Raw genomic sequence first — 16,541 nt, forward strand, 5'->3', positions numbered from 1 at the left:
TTTACATTTCTATTTGCACAACTTCAGTGGCATTATTAAAAATGTGCCAAAAACAGAGTAACCCGGACGTTAAGTCTACGGTGTAATTCAAGCGACGCGCTCAAAGATAACAAAAGCTATCAAAATTACAGCGTGCAGCTTCTGTCGGCGACCTGTAATTGCATAGTGTAGTCCTCAGATGGCACAGGTATACAGTGCGATAAAGTGGCTGGAGAATCAGCACTGTCTTGTTATCTTGTTATCTTGGTATCTTGTTTTCCTTGTTATCTTGCTGAACCGTTCTGACATTAGCGCCAAATTTGTATTTTGACATGGAAATATCTTCAAATGAACCAAACTATAGTACTTCGTCTTTATATAGGCCCTCTAATTAATAAACCTTTGACAATTATTTTTAAAACTACGCTGCTTCCTTTCACCTTTTTCTTGTGCACACACTGATGTTTTATTAGCACCGAATAGACAACCTCCAAGAAATTCTTATCAGTTGTCGTTGAAACTCTCGGTAAAGTGAACGTTCACTAATATCTCGTGACATTTTTTTTTCTTTTCCTCGTTTCCTCGTGACAGGCATGCTTCGGACACTGGAAGTGAAAGGGTCTAAACCGCTGTTACCTCCCGGTTCTGAAGCCGAGATCCTTGAGTGCCAGGAGAGGGGCCGCAACTCCAAGTGCTTCATGGCAGGTTCGTGAAACAAAAAAATCGCGAATCCCACGCGCAGGCGGAAATCGATGTGAAGCGAAACTTTAGTTGCGTGGCGTTCCAAATTCCTCCATCAGAAAGGACCTTTTTAACCATTTCTCTGCGCCAACAAACGACGCGCTGTTTTCGCAACGTCATAAGACGTTGTTTGCTTCGGCCCGCGATCGCAGCGAGGTCGGTGGTGCTTCCGTCAGCGCGACGAAACCTCACGAGGTGCTTGCTTGACCTTGACTGAGTTTGAAGGTCAGAGGGACGCTACCAAGCGTTTTCTGTGTTTGTTCCTAAAGAAATCAGCGTCGCTTAAAAATTCCCTAATATTTCACGTTGGTGCAAGTGCAACCGAACCACAAGCCATCGACAATCTAACTACGCCGTCTCGCTAATTCTTTGAGTGATTCCAGAGCAAAAAAGCCTCAGAAGCTAATCACAAGGCACCCCTATAACAATAAAAAAACTGTTCTTCTGGTTGATCGCCGGCAGAGGAACTGCCTCTATTCAACTGGTTGCCGATGGATTGAGCGGCTGCGCCGCACGACTTAGTGACATGTAGATTTGATACATGTTTTTGGCGCATGGCTGATGAACAGCGTTCAGAGAACATTGCTCATGTTCATTGCTCATGCTATGGGAATTAGCGTCATTCGGTTCTCATTTCGCCAAAGAAAGTAGGAGGGACCAAATAATTCAAAAGAGGTACCTAGTCTACGAAGCGCGCAGTTGTGGAGGCTGCGGGTGAAATTAGGACACCTGGAAGTCTTTGACCTGGTAAGAAATCTGGACACCGGGCTTTTTTTTATGCTCGTCTAGATAAGAAAAGCGGCTGCCGCAGCCGGTAATAAAAACCAGGACTTTAGGATCAGGAGCGCGACACCTGAGCCACCGTGGCCGGTGAAACACAAGAAATCACAAAAGCAAGGACGCAGGTGTCGCTGCGCAATCACATTGAACGAGACGGAGGATACGTGAACGAGTTGTTGATGCTTTTGAGTCTTGCAAACACAGACAACGAAATTGTTGATGCTTCTGAGTCTTGCAAACACAGACAACGGAATTGTTGATGCTTTTAAGTGCGAATGCACTTTATAAGCGACCCTGAATTCCGGTGACCGCCGTCCGTCCACATAGCAACAGCTGCGGGTGCGCGCGCTCCTCGTCTTCCTTGGCAACGGGGGGAGATGGGCGCGCGCTGCCTGGCCGCTGACATGGCACATACCCACGTGGGGGATTGGCCAGGAATCTCCTCGTCTTCCTTGGCAACGGGGGGAGATGGGCGCGCGCTGCCTGGCCGCTGACATGGCACATACCCACGTGGGAGATTGGCCAGGAATCGGGCGTGAGAAGGGCTAATGCACCCGCTTAAAGGAGTACTGACACGAAATTTCAAAGCTGAGATCCGCTCTAGCAATCAAGTACAACGACAACACAAATAGGTGTCTGTGAATAAATGCATCTTTCTTTCTTTGTAGTTGTGTGTGTGTGTGGTCTCTCTTTCGCGAACATTACCGAACCGCGCAAATTCAACTCATGCATTCGCACTTTCACATTCTTCCCCTCGGGGAAATGCGGGGAAAATTTTTGAGTCTTGCAAACACAGACAATCTGTCAGCGGTTTTTTACTCTGTTTGTGGCGTGAAGATGTTGGAACTCTGCGGGCGGGATTCTTTTTTTTTTTTTTTTTTTTTTGTCGACGACCATTGCTTGGTCATTATTACAGTGAAAAGCATTACCCACCGTGATGGCTGAGGCAATGTGCTGCCTCTTGACTCGCAGGTTGCAATCACTAGCTGTATTTTGCGGCATTTCCGTCTTGTGCCACCAGGTGACTCCCGCGTGAACGAGCAGCCTGGCCTCACGGCGCTGCACACCATCTGGGCACGCGAGCACAACCGCGTGGCCTGGAAGCTGGCCGCGGTGAACCCCGGATGGGATGACGAGCAGCTGTTCCAGGTACGCGACAGCGCCGGGTCAGCAGAACGCGGACCATGGAGTGGTCTCCGCACTCTCTTTCGTGTTGACATGTTTACAATGTTGAGTAAATCTTCAGGAGTTTCCTCAAATAAAAACTCTAGCATGTGATTGTGAAAGGATGGCTTGACAGGTTCGTCGTCATCGTCTTCGGCGCGGCGAACCCGTGGCGCGCCGGTCGCTACACGACGACGAAGGCGGTAGCTTCTCATGTGGCGTAAGCGTGCACGTGCAAGCCTGGACGACGCCGGACGCGTATACGTGCGCTCGGGGATTTACGTCTTCGGCGGGCGGTTTTGTGTCGGCCTAAACAGCTCTGCTGTTAAAAAAAACCCTATGTTGCTTTTCTTGTGCGTGCAGCAACCTCGCCCTGGCCATTCAAAGCAGACTTTTTCTTCCGCTACACGTCGATGTGGCTCGAAGTTGGTTTTCACTAAAAATCGCACGCATATAAAACTATTCAGACTTACAAGGACGCCACAATTTCTCTCTCTTGTGCTCTGACAGGAGGCGCGAAGGATCGTGGCCGCCGAAGTTCAGCACGTGACGCTGGTCGAGTTTCTGCCCGCTGTGCTGGGGGAGTCGGTGGCGCAGATATTCGGCCTCAAGCCCGCTGCCAGCCACTATTTTCGGGGATACGATCCTTCGGAGGAACCTGGCGTATCCAACGTCTTCGCCACGGCCGCCTTCCGGTTCGGCCACAGCATGGTGCCGCACGCCTTCTACCGCTACGACAAGCAACACAGGCTCCTGCTCAACGGTGCGCCAAAACCGGATATCGCTAACGTTGTTTAAAGGGGCCATGAAGACGAAACACAACTTTGTTCTATATTTGAAAGGACTACCCTTTGGCAACTCACTCAGCTCCCCCCCACGAAAGACGTTTTAAAGACGATAGCCTTTCTTGGCCTATACTTAAAAGCAGAAATTTTGGTTTGTCTGTCTGTGACTCGATTCAGCCACCCGGCCAAAGTGAAACAGAAGCTGCGCAATAGACTTGTATACCCACACCCACAGCCAAATCTAAACGTCTAATACCCCTGTCACACGCGCCAACCTAATGTCATTTTAGACGAATGAGATTCGTTTCAAATGACATTCGTTTTCAGCATAGGTGCTACACGAACAAACCAAATGTCATTCACGTGTGATGTCAATGGCAATCGGTAGTATACTTGGCGCACTCGAAATTGCATAGAATGATGATGTAATCCAGATAAGCGTTTATACTTTGAGAAAAAGTATCTAAAATGCTTTAGCATGCGTTATGCGCACTCTTTTTAGGCCGTAATTTGTTGCAATAAGTCATACGAAGCCAAGACAAATAACAAGGAGATCCGCCATGATCCATACCGCAATTTGTCCACAAACATAGCGGCGCGCGGGGACGACGCTGCGATGAGCGACGTGAAAAAGGCTGTCGCCGAGCGAACGTCTCGCTCTCGGACCATTGCGTGCGTTCGTTTGGGTGTCCCGCGGCATTGCGGGCGCGCGCATTTTCCGTCCCCATGCCGGCGGCAGCCATGTTGAAATGGTTGAAAGTTGGCAAAGGCCCGCAAAGCCGGGAACCCATGCGGTCACACTGAAAGCGGAAGTAATTCATTCGAAGTGCTCAATAAAGCAAGCGAAAACTTTGAAAACAGGCAAGATCAAATAAAAAGTGGCAAACAATCAGTTTCTTATTTTTTTAAAGATTTTTTTTTCTGGTCTTCTGCTGTTGAGAGTACGCAGTTGGTCCGAATTCACAGTCGAATGAGTTCTCTGGACTCATTTGGTACCGAATGTCATTCGCAGCGAATGTCATTAGACTGAGCCCGTGTGACAGCAGACGAATGTCATTTGAAACGAATCTCATTCGTCTAAAATGACATTAGGTTGGCGCGTGTGACAGGGGTATAAGAATGGTGCCAATGTTCATACTTGCCAACATTGTTGAACAAGAACAAGACATCACGCAAATATAAGGCAGAAAATCAATACATAATTGATATTTGCAGTGTTCCTTTATTAAAAAGTTCATAGACGCTTGGTTTTTGCGATAGCAAATGAAATACTATATACATCAGCTGCAAAAAACCGTCGCCTGCTGTTGCCCGCGCTACAATAGCTACTGGCGGTATTTAAAAAATCAAGCGGCAACAGCAACGAAAGGTTCCACTAGATGGGTTCCACCTTTCGCTTGGAACATTCGTGTAGTAGGGCAACGTTGTGCGAGGCCAGCAAATGTGAGACTATAAGACGCAGCTGCAGCGTGGCCACTGTCACCCCTGAAGAAGAAGCCGAGCCGGCTTCGAAACGTCGGGTTTTTGCCTTTTTGCATTGTATTGGTTGGAGCCTAATTAAATCTCAGTTCAACGTTGAAGTAGGGCGCCTCGATTCACGCGCGTCTCCGCCGTACGGCAGCGCTGGCATCGAGGCACCCGACTTGGAGCAGTGGAACGCGGTAAATTTTAATTGGCTTGAGGAAACCTCTAGCGTGTTATCTTGGGAGGAACGAGACAAGAAAGGAACAGCATGAGAGGTGAGCGGAAAAGAGAAGGGAGGAATTTCCTTGGCAGGGAAGCCAGTCGACTATCGTCTTTCGTCGACATTTGCAACGAGAGGAGCAGATACGCGGCCATTTTTTAACCGGAAAAAAATGCAAGAAATATTAAAACGCTTTCAAACTTCGCGCTACAGTGACGTAATATGGGCAAGAGTGACTTGACATGGGCCATTACTAAAATCGCCGTTATCAGTGCGTTAACTGCAGGTTGACATTCACGTGATGCGATCAAACAGAACTACAGGCCCTCCTACTATACAATCGCCCAGTCATGCTTCTTGGCGGCGCCTTAGATCGGCGGCCGCCATTCACACAAAGAAATATTCTGTGACGATATAGATAAGTAGCCGGAATATGGCTATGGTGTCACCCATGCTTCGCACCCTAAACTTTTTTTGCACCCTTTCTGGCCAAAAGGGTGTAAATACTTATCCCGTGGCCACCGTGCCCGTGGCACACACTTTTAAAAGGCGTTGTGACTAAAAAAGGGTTTAAAACTAAAAAAAGGGTGTGCTTGTGCACACCCTAAAATAAGTGTGTAAGGCTTCTTAACACCCTAAAATAAGGGTGTGGGCATCGCAGCTACGCGTGACAATTTTGGATCGTCTGAGCGCGCAGCACGACATACAGACACGTGCAACACGCACAAGGCACACTTGGACCACAAATGAATTGAAGAAAAGCAACGAGATGCACGGGGAGTGCGATTATTACCAACTTACCTTACAGCTACTTCTCCTCTTCTTGCTTTTACAGCCAGCAGAGGAGAGTCATTTGATAGAGTCGGTGGGCTTGTCGCAAAAATGAAATATTATAGCAATAACTTTGAAATTATGCATTTTGATGTCAGCTTGTACAAGTCAGCATGGCGATTGCAGAACTTTTAATCGTGAGACGGAGTGAGAAAAGTGCCGTTGTTATTATATTCAATAATTCATAAAATTTTATTAGGTACCAAACACCTATTGTACACCCTTTCAGCACCCTCCAAAAACGGTGTTCATTATTTCAACACCCTTTTTTGCCACATGGGTGCAAAGCTACAAATTAGGGTGTTAGAACGTAAAAGAAGGTGCAAAAGACCTTAAAATTTGGAGTTTTTTCCACCCTTTTACAGAGGTGTACACGAACATTTTCTGCGAGCGGGGGAATGTTTTATACCTCATGGTGTTTAAACCAATCCGAATTGGCATAATTTATTAACAGCGGAGCTGTTTAAACTTGAGGTTTGTCCGGTAGCATTAGCAAAAAAATATCAAGAAAAAAAAACTGCGCCGCCTGTAAAGGGTTCACCACCGCAGGTAGGGTATTATAACGGTGAAGCCGGCTTTCATGCATGCTCAAGTGTGAGCACAAGGGTGATACTATTTTAAAGGTGAAGTCTTTTTGGCTACCAAAACGAAAAAAAATAATGACGCAGCTTTCACTATACTACTCGGTTACAACTCAAGAACGGCACCACCTCATGTAGTGTATCACTCCGCCAAAGCGCCGGACCCGTGACATCAGTGCGCGCGCTTTGAAAGGGGTTTGCTATGAATGCGTGATATCGTCTGCTTGTCTCACGCAGTTTGTTTGTCGTCACTGGAGTCGTTTATAAGCATATTAAGTCCAAAAAATCACGGGAACGGATCACGCCATGTTCAAAATATTCCCAGTAACGCCCTACTTGCGCCGCGCGGAGAAACATCCGGCTACGGTGACAAGGCACAGCGGCAACTTCCGGTGCCGTTCTTAAGTTGTCACCGAGTATAGGCTGGAGAAACAGCGGTGCTGGGGCACACCCTAGCTTGTTTTCCCCTGGGATCCGCTGTCAGTGTGGGGGACCACCCGGAACGGCCTCGTAAAATCCGGCTATACTTGGCCTGATCCCTCAGCACTTAGCCTACAGCCTAGCAAGAACATCGCAAAACCTTACAAAATATAGCGAAGTCTAGCAAAACATGGCAAAACCGGAAGAAGTTGATCGACCCCAGCTCCGCTGTTCCTTTTGCAACTAACGCCCATCTCACACCCTCCAGAAAACCAACGGTGTTGCAGTCGGCCAACACCCTTTGTGCCACACAAAGAGGGTGTAAAGCTACAAATTATGGTGTTGGAACCTAAGAAGAAGGTCTAAAAAATTTACTGTGCATGCTCGCTCTCATATCTCGGTTATTTGTTAGAACTTCACGATAAAATTGGTATCATTGTTACCGAGAAAAAAAAAAGTTCAAAACACTTCTTCGTGGTAACAATGATAGCGATTTTATCGCTGTTTGATCAAATAACAGATATGAGAAAAAAAAATGCACACTAAACATTTTTACACCTTTTAAACTTGTATTTTGCTATCATGACTCTTTTAATACGAATTAACGAAGCTGAAGAATTTGATCATTGCGGCGGCGTTCGGGGACGGGTCCTTTTCGGAGTTTTAAAAAAGATAGTCCGTCCTCTCCTGGTGTATATGATGAGGTGCACTCTTATTGTGAGATGAAAGCAACTTATCAGTGTCTTGTTTTATACTGACGACGTCTGCAGACACGCCGCTGCACTCGGAGTTCTTCAACCCGACGCGCCTGTTTCGGCCCGGCGCTGTGGACCGCCTGGTGCTGGGCCTGGTGAATCAGCCGGCGGCCGGCATGGACGAGCAGCTCAGTCCCGAGCTCACCAATCGGCTCTTCCAGCCACAAGGGCAGGACTTCGGACTGGACCTCATGGCGCTCAACGTACAGAGGGGACGGGACCACGGACTAGCCCCTTACGTAGCCTGGCGTCGACACTGCGGACTGCAGGATGTTCGAAGCTTCCAGGAACTGGAACAGTTCGTGGGACCCGCGGCTTCCAAGACGCTCGGTCAACTTTATGCGTGAGTGATTTGGAGTTGATTCAAGTGAATGCCCACAGGAGGACAACGCCTGCAATGCTGAAGAACTTCATAGTCTTTTGAAGACTTTTTATTTACCAGTCATTTATTTATCATTTACGATTTATTTATAACGGTTTTATGAGTTCAAAGATTTTTGTTATACATTTTCATATATACGTACATATTGCACGTATACTTGTTAAGTATAGGAGGTCCGAAAGTAAAACCGTCGAGGTGACCTCCTGTTAATAAGTGCGATTATGTAATAGAAAACAATTGTGGCAATCAAGGTGCGGGTCAGTATACCAGAACCAGTAGAATATCTAAGCATTAGAGCAATAAATTATATATTATCTCTGGGTCAGCGGCGTAGCCAGAAATAGTTTTCTGGCGGTGCTATACGCCGGCAGTAAAAATTCAGGGAAGCTTGCACAAACGCGCAAGCCACTCTTTGGTTGGAATGGTAACAGCTGTAAGTACTAAACACACGGGAAGAAAAAATAGATATATGGATGACTTTATTATAGGAGGAGGCCGATAGTTTCTGTTGTGGGACATGGGAAAAAGGGTAGGGAAGATGGTTCATATAAAGGCTTTTTACTGCACCGTGAGCGTTCACTTAGCACGGTATGCACAGTTGACGTTGTGGCGAGAACACTCTAATACGACCATCATCGGGGCATCCAAAAGGAGCCATTCAGGATACACAAAGGGTGTTTTTGAGGAGGCATCTAGAGAGTGGGTGAACGATCCGCCATCATACTACTTTATAGAGACCTGTTTTGAGAGCGAATTCTGTAATTTGCTGTAACATTTGGGGGTTGTTTCTGACATGTTCTTCAGAAGTCGTCGGGCGTACTTGCGTTTGGTCGCGGTCAGTTGAGTAAGCTGAACAAGCCCAGATGAGGTGGAAAAGGTTCGGTGTGTTGTTGCTGCCGCAGTAGGGGCACCGAGGACTAGCGAGGTGCCTATGCGAATCCATTTGGAGATGACGTCCGGAGTGTAGGCCGAGTCCGTGTAGACCTTATTGGCAAAAATTTCTCCTGTTCTTGCAGAGGAGCAAGAAAACCAGGTGGTGAGGCGTCAGCAAGCCGTTGCCGGCAGAGGTTCTTAATTCGACGGTATTTTTGCTACCCGCCCAATTCGCATGCATGAAGGGGGTCAGGTCGTTCCTGGATGAACGCGGGAACCATGGGAGGATTGGGAGGATTGTGTAAACACTCCCGGGAAGCATTATGCGGCGAATGGTTTCCGTCCGCTCCATGCGCGGCTAGCTCAGTCGGTAGAGCATGAGAATCTTAATTTCAGGGAACAAAAAAAAAAATTTTTCCAAGAATCCGTTAACCAAAATGAACGGTGAGAATGCAACATAATGTCATCCATAGTTGTATGCCTGCAAAAATAGCCGTGTTTCCTGCAATTAGTGTAGACCTTAAGCCGCAACAATTTATGACTTCGTGCGAAGCTTGTGAGTTTCATATCTCGGTTTCATAGCTTATCTTCGCTCGTTATCACATTTGTGACAATTGATGCACATGTAGGTCAGTGGATGACATGGACCTGTTCCCCGGCGGCCTGGCGGAGAAGCCCGTTCTGGGCGGCGTGGTGGGACCGACGTTCGCCTGCCTTATCGCCGAGCAGTTCATGCGTCTGCGCAGGGCAGACCGCTTCTGGTACGAGAACGGCGGCCTCTCCAACTCTTTCACGGCCGGTGAGCGAATGCGGCCCTGTGAGCACATGCAGTTGTCGTCGGCGCCATAAAAAGTGGCAGTCAAACGCCAGCTTTACTGAACAAACACAGCATCGTTTGTCGATAAGAGCCACAAGTGCTACCAATTGGTTGTGATATTTTAGTTGAAACAAAGTTATTTAAGCCTTTAGCACTCCTTCAAATACGTTTCGTATCGCAGGTGCGTTGACTGCACATGAATGATAAGATTAGAACAACATGATCTTCTCGAGAACTGCAGCAGTATCAGCTCACGACATGTGATATCTCCACCGAGTCTGCTACAGAATTACGCCGGTTTACTATAACGAGTGTGCTCTTAAGTGTGCACGCTTCTTCGCACCACTCATGTCTGAGTACACCTAAATTCTTCCACCGATCATTGCTCAAAACGGCACAGAGGAAAGCCATTATCCATAGCTGACTGATTTTGCGCAGAACGGACCCATGATAGTCAACTTGGCTCATTTCGAACTGTTCACAGCCGCCTTTCAACACTTTTTAACACCTGTTAACTGTTTGCAGATCAGTTGCGCGAAATTCGCAAGGTGACCTTGGCCCGGGTGCTATGCGATAACCTCGATGAGATTGAGACGATCCATTCCAGAGTCATGGAGCAAGCGGACCAGAGACGGTAAGCCCACGCACTCGCAAGAACCCCGGAATCATACAGGGCTCCCCCGAGGGCTCCTCACGTGATGCGAAGCACACTTACTCGGGGTGCTTGTTCAGTAAACCGTTGTTCAGTAGAACGCGATAGAAACGATGATTCTTCGTACGTCGGAAACGCACAGCAGGAAAGCCAACTTTCTCTGACGATTATCGTGGGTTGAGTGAAGAAAAATTAAAACGCTTCCTGTGGTCGGAATAGAACCTGGGTTTCCCTCGTTATGAAGCCGAAGTCTGTCCAATTACGCCACGGCACGGTTGAATTAGTTTGAATGTGGATAGGGGTGCATGGACGTGCAAAATGATAGAAAATGAACGCCTCCATATCTAACGACGACGACCACCATACTAATCACCATTAATAAATATGGTCCGCTCGCTTCTGGTTTTGTCAATATTGGTTCGCGTTCCGCCATCGTTGCCGTTTCCAGAGAGGTAGTTGATTTTTTTATAGCTCAACTGTAGAAGAGGTATTTATTTCCCTATGGTTTAGCTTGCATCACCAGCTCGCCCTAATTCTCGCTTTGGGTATTTAAAAGATTTGATTTGGGAAAGTCAAAGGTACAAGTAAGTGTGGAATATTTAAGCCATTTGAGATTTGTGGATGCCATAATCTTGTTCCGAGTACGAAGAAAACGAGTGGTTCAGAACTTTTTGAAAGCTTTGCATTAGGCTTAAAGATTAATAGGGAAAAAGATTGAAAAGTAAGGAAGTCTAGAGATATGGACAAATGTTATTATAAGTTCAAGCCTTTTTTGATACTTGTGTTTCTACCTTCAAGCAGATGCCACACCTATAATTAACTAATGTACGGATAACGGAATCAATATTAAGACAAAAAGGCTTCTATCTTTAAATCTACCCTTAGAAATGTTGCTTATAATGTGAGCGTTCCCACTAATGATTTATTGGCCTTTTTGCTGCTGCATTCATTTGGTCACTATTTTTTCAGACTGTGGTTGCAAAACATTTTTGTAACAGTGATTTTCTTTTTCCGTTGGTCCTTGTCAGACAACTGAGACAGGTTGCAAAACATTTTTGTAACAGTGATTTTCTTTTTCCGTTGGTCCTTGTCGGACAACTGAGACACCATGCATGACACATTTACTACCTTGAAGTGTTATACCAGTTTTGGTCGTTATACATGACAGTATTACGTTCCTAACATTTTTAATTCTTTGCCTACTGAACTGTGCTCGCTCTCATCAAAACGTGCACTGAAACTCTACCTAAGAACAAATCATTCTTCTGTGTCGTGGCTTAGACTAGTTTTTGTTTGGTTTAGATTAGTGTACGCTCTATTTTTGTACTAGTTCGAACCAGTATAGATGCCCCTCCAGTGTCAAAATTTTTTCTGCCCTCTTTTGCATCATTGGGCCCATGTGCACAGCAAGCGCGGAAAAGAGCTCTGAACTTGTACATACAGCCTTATTACATCCGATCTGGCCTTGACGACTTGAAATTTTTGTTTGTATTGCAGGAACAGAAGGCAACCATGCACGAGAATCCCGGGAATCGACTTTTCCTTCTGGAAACATTAATGCCTTTGCATCAACACGTGATCAGTTCTGCGGTTGCAGGCAGGACAAAAGCAGCCATGCAAGGCTGTATGGCTCGAAACCACTGCCATGTCGTCTGTTTCGAAAACAAAGTGTCACATGGCCTTTGGAGCACCTGTCCGTGTCAAATGCGCAGGAATGTTAAATACCTTTACCCGATTCCCTGACAGCGAAGGCATGCAGCTGGGCCATTCAATGTCACTTGCCACAGGGTTGCGTGTTCCTTCGCGGTTTCCCATGAATTCACCATGTTTTCATGTCGGTGAAACAAGCGATCGACAACCCATGCCAGCGGCATGTGGTTCGACACAACAGCTTGCAAAAATGACTTCCAAATGACCTTCGATATACATTAAACGCATTACCTGCCTCGCCTAGTCCATTTTGGCTTTCATTCATTATGTCATTATTTTCATTTCATTCATTTCATTATGGTCGCTCCCATCTCTTTGGTCTTCACATTGCAGCTGCCCTCTCCTGGTGCGACAAGCTCCAATATTTACACCAGGGCTGCCTTTTCAGCCTTCGTTAAAGGATCCATGAAGAGAAAACCCAAGTTTGGTTCATTCAAAAGATTGCCTCGTTGGAATCATACTGACACCACTTTTAACGTAAACTTCACTCAAATAATTAAGCTATATAATTAGGGAAACAAAGAGTGGCCATGCGACCCACTAGCTCATTTTCCACAACAGAACCTTTTGATGTGATACCAGACTGCTCAGCGATAGGCGGAGGCCGGCAAAAGCAAACGCGAATTAGGCAGAGCTTATAAGCACGCCAAACAAGCTATGTGCGCCTAAATGTAATGCATATCCATTCTACAGCAGTAAGAATGGTGCAGTAAACAGAAAAAGTTACGAAAATACACTTAAACATAGAAGTATCGATGCGCACTGCTGTTGGTACGGGCGCACTATGCTTGTTTTAGCTGGACAGCAGTCCGACGCTTTGGAGTTGTCGGATACGACGCTGGCCGAGGCGTAACCGACGTTGCCTTACGTGACCCTGTTTGTCAAGCATGCCCCCTGGCTCACGAAGCGATTACTTTCTACCGTAACAAAAACAAGTCATGTGTAAATATGCTCAAAAACAATGCAACGGCGGAGTGCTGACTATGCTAGCGCCATCTGGGAGGTTTGACGGCAAGCAAGGCTGCAGACCCGAATGGCGCTGTGGAAGTTCTTTTGTATACGCGACGTTATGACTTCATTGAAGACGTCACCAAAACACACGATTTGGCGGGAAAATCAAAATTCTAACCTAAATTGATTAATTTCTTAGTGCATCATTTGCTGCCGCACAAGCGCTGGGGACACTATAAAACACGAAATCTTTCGAATAAAACGAACTTGTATTTTGTCTTCATGGCTCCTTTAAAAGTTCTACGCTCATTCTTTTTTCTTGCCGTTATTGATAGTTATGACGTGGGTTTACAAACTGAACGGGAAATAAAGACTACGAACCACACGAGTCAGTGGACACTCAAAGGGAGAGCTTGAAATTTCAACCAAAACGCGGAACATACGTAGGGTTCTTGGTTTGTAGTTTTTGTAATTTTGGGTTGAAAAATCGAGCGTTGTTGGCAAATTGGAGAGATCAGGGTAGTAAGAATGCATTACAAACATTGGTTTTATTTTCGTGAGCAAAAATATCCAGCAGCATTTTTTACTCAAGTGAAGAAACTTCGACACTCACACGATCTTTTACAATAAAGTTGAGTAATTCGTAGAATCCTTGTGTGTTGTTCTTGCTGCGCTAACAGCAACCTGAATTTGCAATTATGAATAGCATCAGAGCAAGAATTATAGTTGCTAGTTATAGGCCTCCTGCGCTGGAGTTTTGGCGACATGCAGCGCCCCTAGCGGCCGACGCCTCTGGGTAGTACAAAAGCAGACGACCCTCGCCGCCCTTCATGTGTTTTCAATTACAAGCCAGAGTGAAAGTTGGTTGTGGCGCTTTGTGGCGTGTTTAAATGACTGCATACTGTATGAAATAGCCCTTAAAGTAGTTGCAGAGGCCAAACAAAATAATATCCACTAAAAGAAGCCGATATGTCGGCTTTCTCTTGAGCGAGCTGTCGCGGTGGTCGCGGCGTGGGACAGTATCGCCATGTCGGGTGGTTTAACTGTTTGACGACAGTAACAGTTTTTTCTTCTTGCGTGCGGTCGACAAAGGAAAGTTCACGAGTAGCATAAACATGGAACGCTGCTCATCCTATATCCTGAGGTAACTGCAAAAGGTTGCTTCAGCGGGAGCATGCAAGCGAACGCAAGAATTGCGCAGCCGACTCAGCTGACACTGCTGGCCTGGCAGTGCTGGCACCGCCTTTGAAACGAGTGGACATTTTGTTTCGTATTTTCGCAAACTAAATGATTCTTGCGTAACGTTTTACGCCGCACGATTTACGAACGGCAGGGTACATGTATACTAGCGAGTAGGTGGGGCAATAGCGCCAAATAAACAAATTAAGCGCTATTAAAGGACGCAAAACATGCACCAAATCACACGCCCGCTGCCTGCAGAGATGATGTACTTCTATAACATCACATAACAGAGCCGCATACACGGCTCGGGGCCCCGAATATTTATATGCGATCATCACTGACTGTGTTGGTTTTCTAGTGCAGGGCCCGTCGAATCTGAACGCCGACTCGCCGGTTTTGACTTCAAATGGAGTTAGACAGCGAGACAAGAACAGAGAAATGGCGTCCTCCAGTTAATTGCCCCCCCCCCCCCCCCCCCCCATCTTCACACTTCGCCAGATTATTGTCAAATATTATTAAAAATTCGCTGAATTTTTTCTCTTTGCATTCTCTTTGTCACCTAGAGTGTTAGCTTAAACTAGAAATTTCACTTAAAATTTCACTCGTACGACCATCGATCGGTGAACTTGCGAGTAGCAGACGCCGTCACGGTCCCGGCACTTTCGTCGGCGCTGTAAACGTGTTTAGCGCTGCAAATCTTTTTCCCCTAATGCGAAGTTGATCGCTGAAATAGATCGGACGCGTCGGGGATGAGCTGGTGACCACGTCGCAAAATAATCGGGAGCGTCGAGCTCATTTTGCTTCTGTCAACACGGGATCCTATGGGACCCGCCGAGCTTTGTACTACCCGGAAGTACTGCCCGGAAGCCGCTTGCGCAGCGCCCCCTGGGCAGCGCAGGAGGCCTATAGGCACTGCTTTCCTATCAGGGGACCGTTGAGGTCTGGTTGATATGGCAGTCAGCTTAGCAAAAAATAATGGTGTTTTGCACACAGCGCCAAATTGAGTTCAAGGCATGCATGATACAATATAAGTAAAAGGAAAAGGAAATTTAAGGAAAACAATGAACCGAAAGGTCGACCTCAATTACTTGAGCTCGACCTTTGCAAAATTTGAGCTCAAGGTCGAGTTCAAAGGTCGACCTTTGCAAACTCTGCAAAATAACCCAAGCGTCATTGGACTGAAACCATTCTCTCTCAGCCAGGGGTGATACAACTGAAACAGATTTAGGAGCAGGTTTTCAAAACGGCAAAATCTCGATTTTGGACCAGAAGAACCTTAATTTGGAGCAGCTAACATTTAGAACATCATCTTAATTAGGAGCCTAAAAATCAAATTCGTAGCAACTAAGGGGGGGAGTACAGTTCTTCGTCAGTTTGGAGTATAAACATTGAAACACCCTTTGGAGAAAGACGATTTGTAACGGAGTATCACAAAGTACGAAGCACACTGCCTTCCTAAAAGTTTCCTAAATTTTCATTTATGCTGTATGCATTGACAAGGAATAGAGCGGTTTAAAATATGATCAAAGTACGGTGCAACACCACGGTGTTTTTTAAATTATTTGAGCACTAGAGATATTGATTTCTTAATCCCAGACTGTGTTGCACGATCGAGTGTGGAGCCACGGCAAAAGTTCCGTGAAATAAGGTGACGACCGTTGCACAACGCCAGCCCCTCCCATTTCGATCCGCAAGGTGCATGTTCACCACAACCGTAACTTGAGCATTGTTTCCATGTACAGTCGAGTCCACCTATAACGATACTGTTTATAACAATATATCGGGTATAATGATGAACAGCTATGGAACCGTCCGCTTTTGTATGCTTTCCATGGAAAAATAAACCGCTTATTACAATGCTCCAGCGCCACGATATCGGATATAACGCTTGAATCGGGTTGCAGCAAGCACCAAAAATGCAAGGTGCCGCCGGCTCCCCACGCCAACCCCATGCGCCTCGCATCCCGTTCACCTCTCAGAAAACGAGTCAACTGCGCAGTTTACGAGGAAGCGAGAGGAGGAGGGGAACAGTTCTCCTTCCAAACACCCCTTCCGATGCCGCCGCCGCCGCTTTGGCCCCGTCCCTGCTGCTTTGAATTTGACTGGGTACCTCCCTTTTTCGCGGATCAGATGTCAGGGCCGGTATTTTGGAAACATCTGAGTGCCTCACTGAAGAGGCGATCGTTGCGCAGATACGTGCTGCGGACAGTGGCGGCTGTGACAACTGTGACGACGCGGTTGCACAGCCTACTCG

General features: G+C 46.5%; 1 protein-coding gene across 3 annotated transcripts in view; it reads left to right on the plus strand.

Annotated features, from left to right (window-relative positions):
* Window positions 1–13,840, plus strand: part of LOC144138107 (salivary peroxidase/catechol oxidase-like) — a 51,441-nt gene extending 37,601 nt beyond the window's left edge. The window contains exons 7-13 of one of the 3 annotated variants that reach the window (XR_013315819.1): window positions 571–684; window positions 2,522–2,649; window positions 3,175–3,427; window positions 7,736–8,063; window positions 9,605–9,736; window positions 10,318–10,426; window positions 11,942–11,972. Coding sequence is in view for 2 of the 3 variants with exons in the window: in XM_077670210.1 (XP_077526336.1) it covers window positions 571–684; window positions 2,522–2,649; window positions 3,175–3,427; window positions 7,736–8,063; window positions 9,605–9,774; window positions 11,942–12,165 (1,217 nt within the window). In the remaining variant the exon portion in view is untranslated. Of the gene's footprint in view, window positions 1–570; window positions 685–2,521; window positions 2,650–3,174; window positions 3,428–7,735; window positions 8,064–9,604; window positions 9,775–10,317; window positions 10,427–11,941 lie in introns of all 3 variants that reach the window. The other 2 variants (XM_077670211.1, XM_077670210.1) reach the window with 2 other exon arrangements.
* Window positions 13,841–16,541: the final 2,701 nt, after the last annotated feature.

This window comes from Haemaphysalis longicornis, unplaced genomic scaffold, assembly GCF_048455015.1.
Source record: "Haemaphysalis longicornis isolate Haplotype H1 unplaced genomic scaffold, Haemaphysalis longicornis Haplotype H1 scaffold_5, whole genome shotgun sequence".
Taxonomy (NCBI): Eukaryota; Metazoa; Arthropoda; class Arachnida; order Ixodida; family Ixodidae; genus Haemaphysalis; species Haemaphysalis longicornis.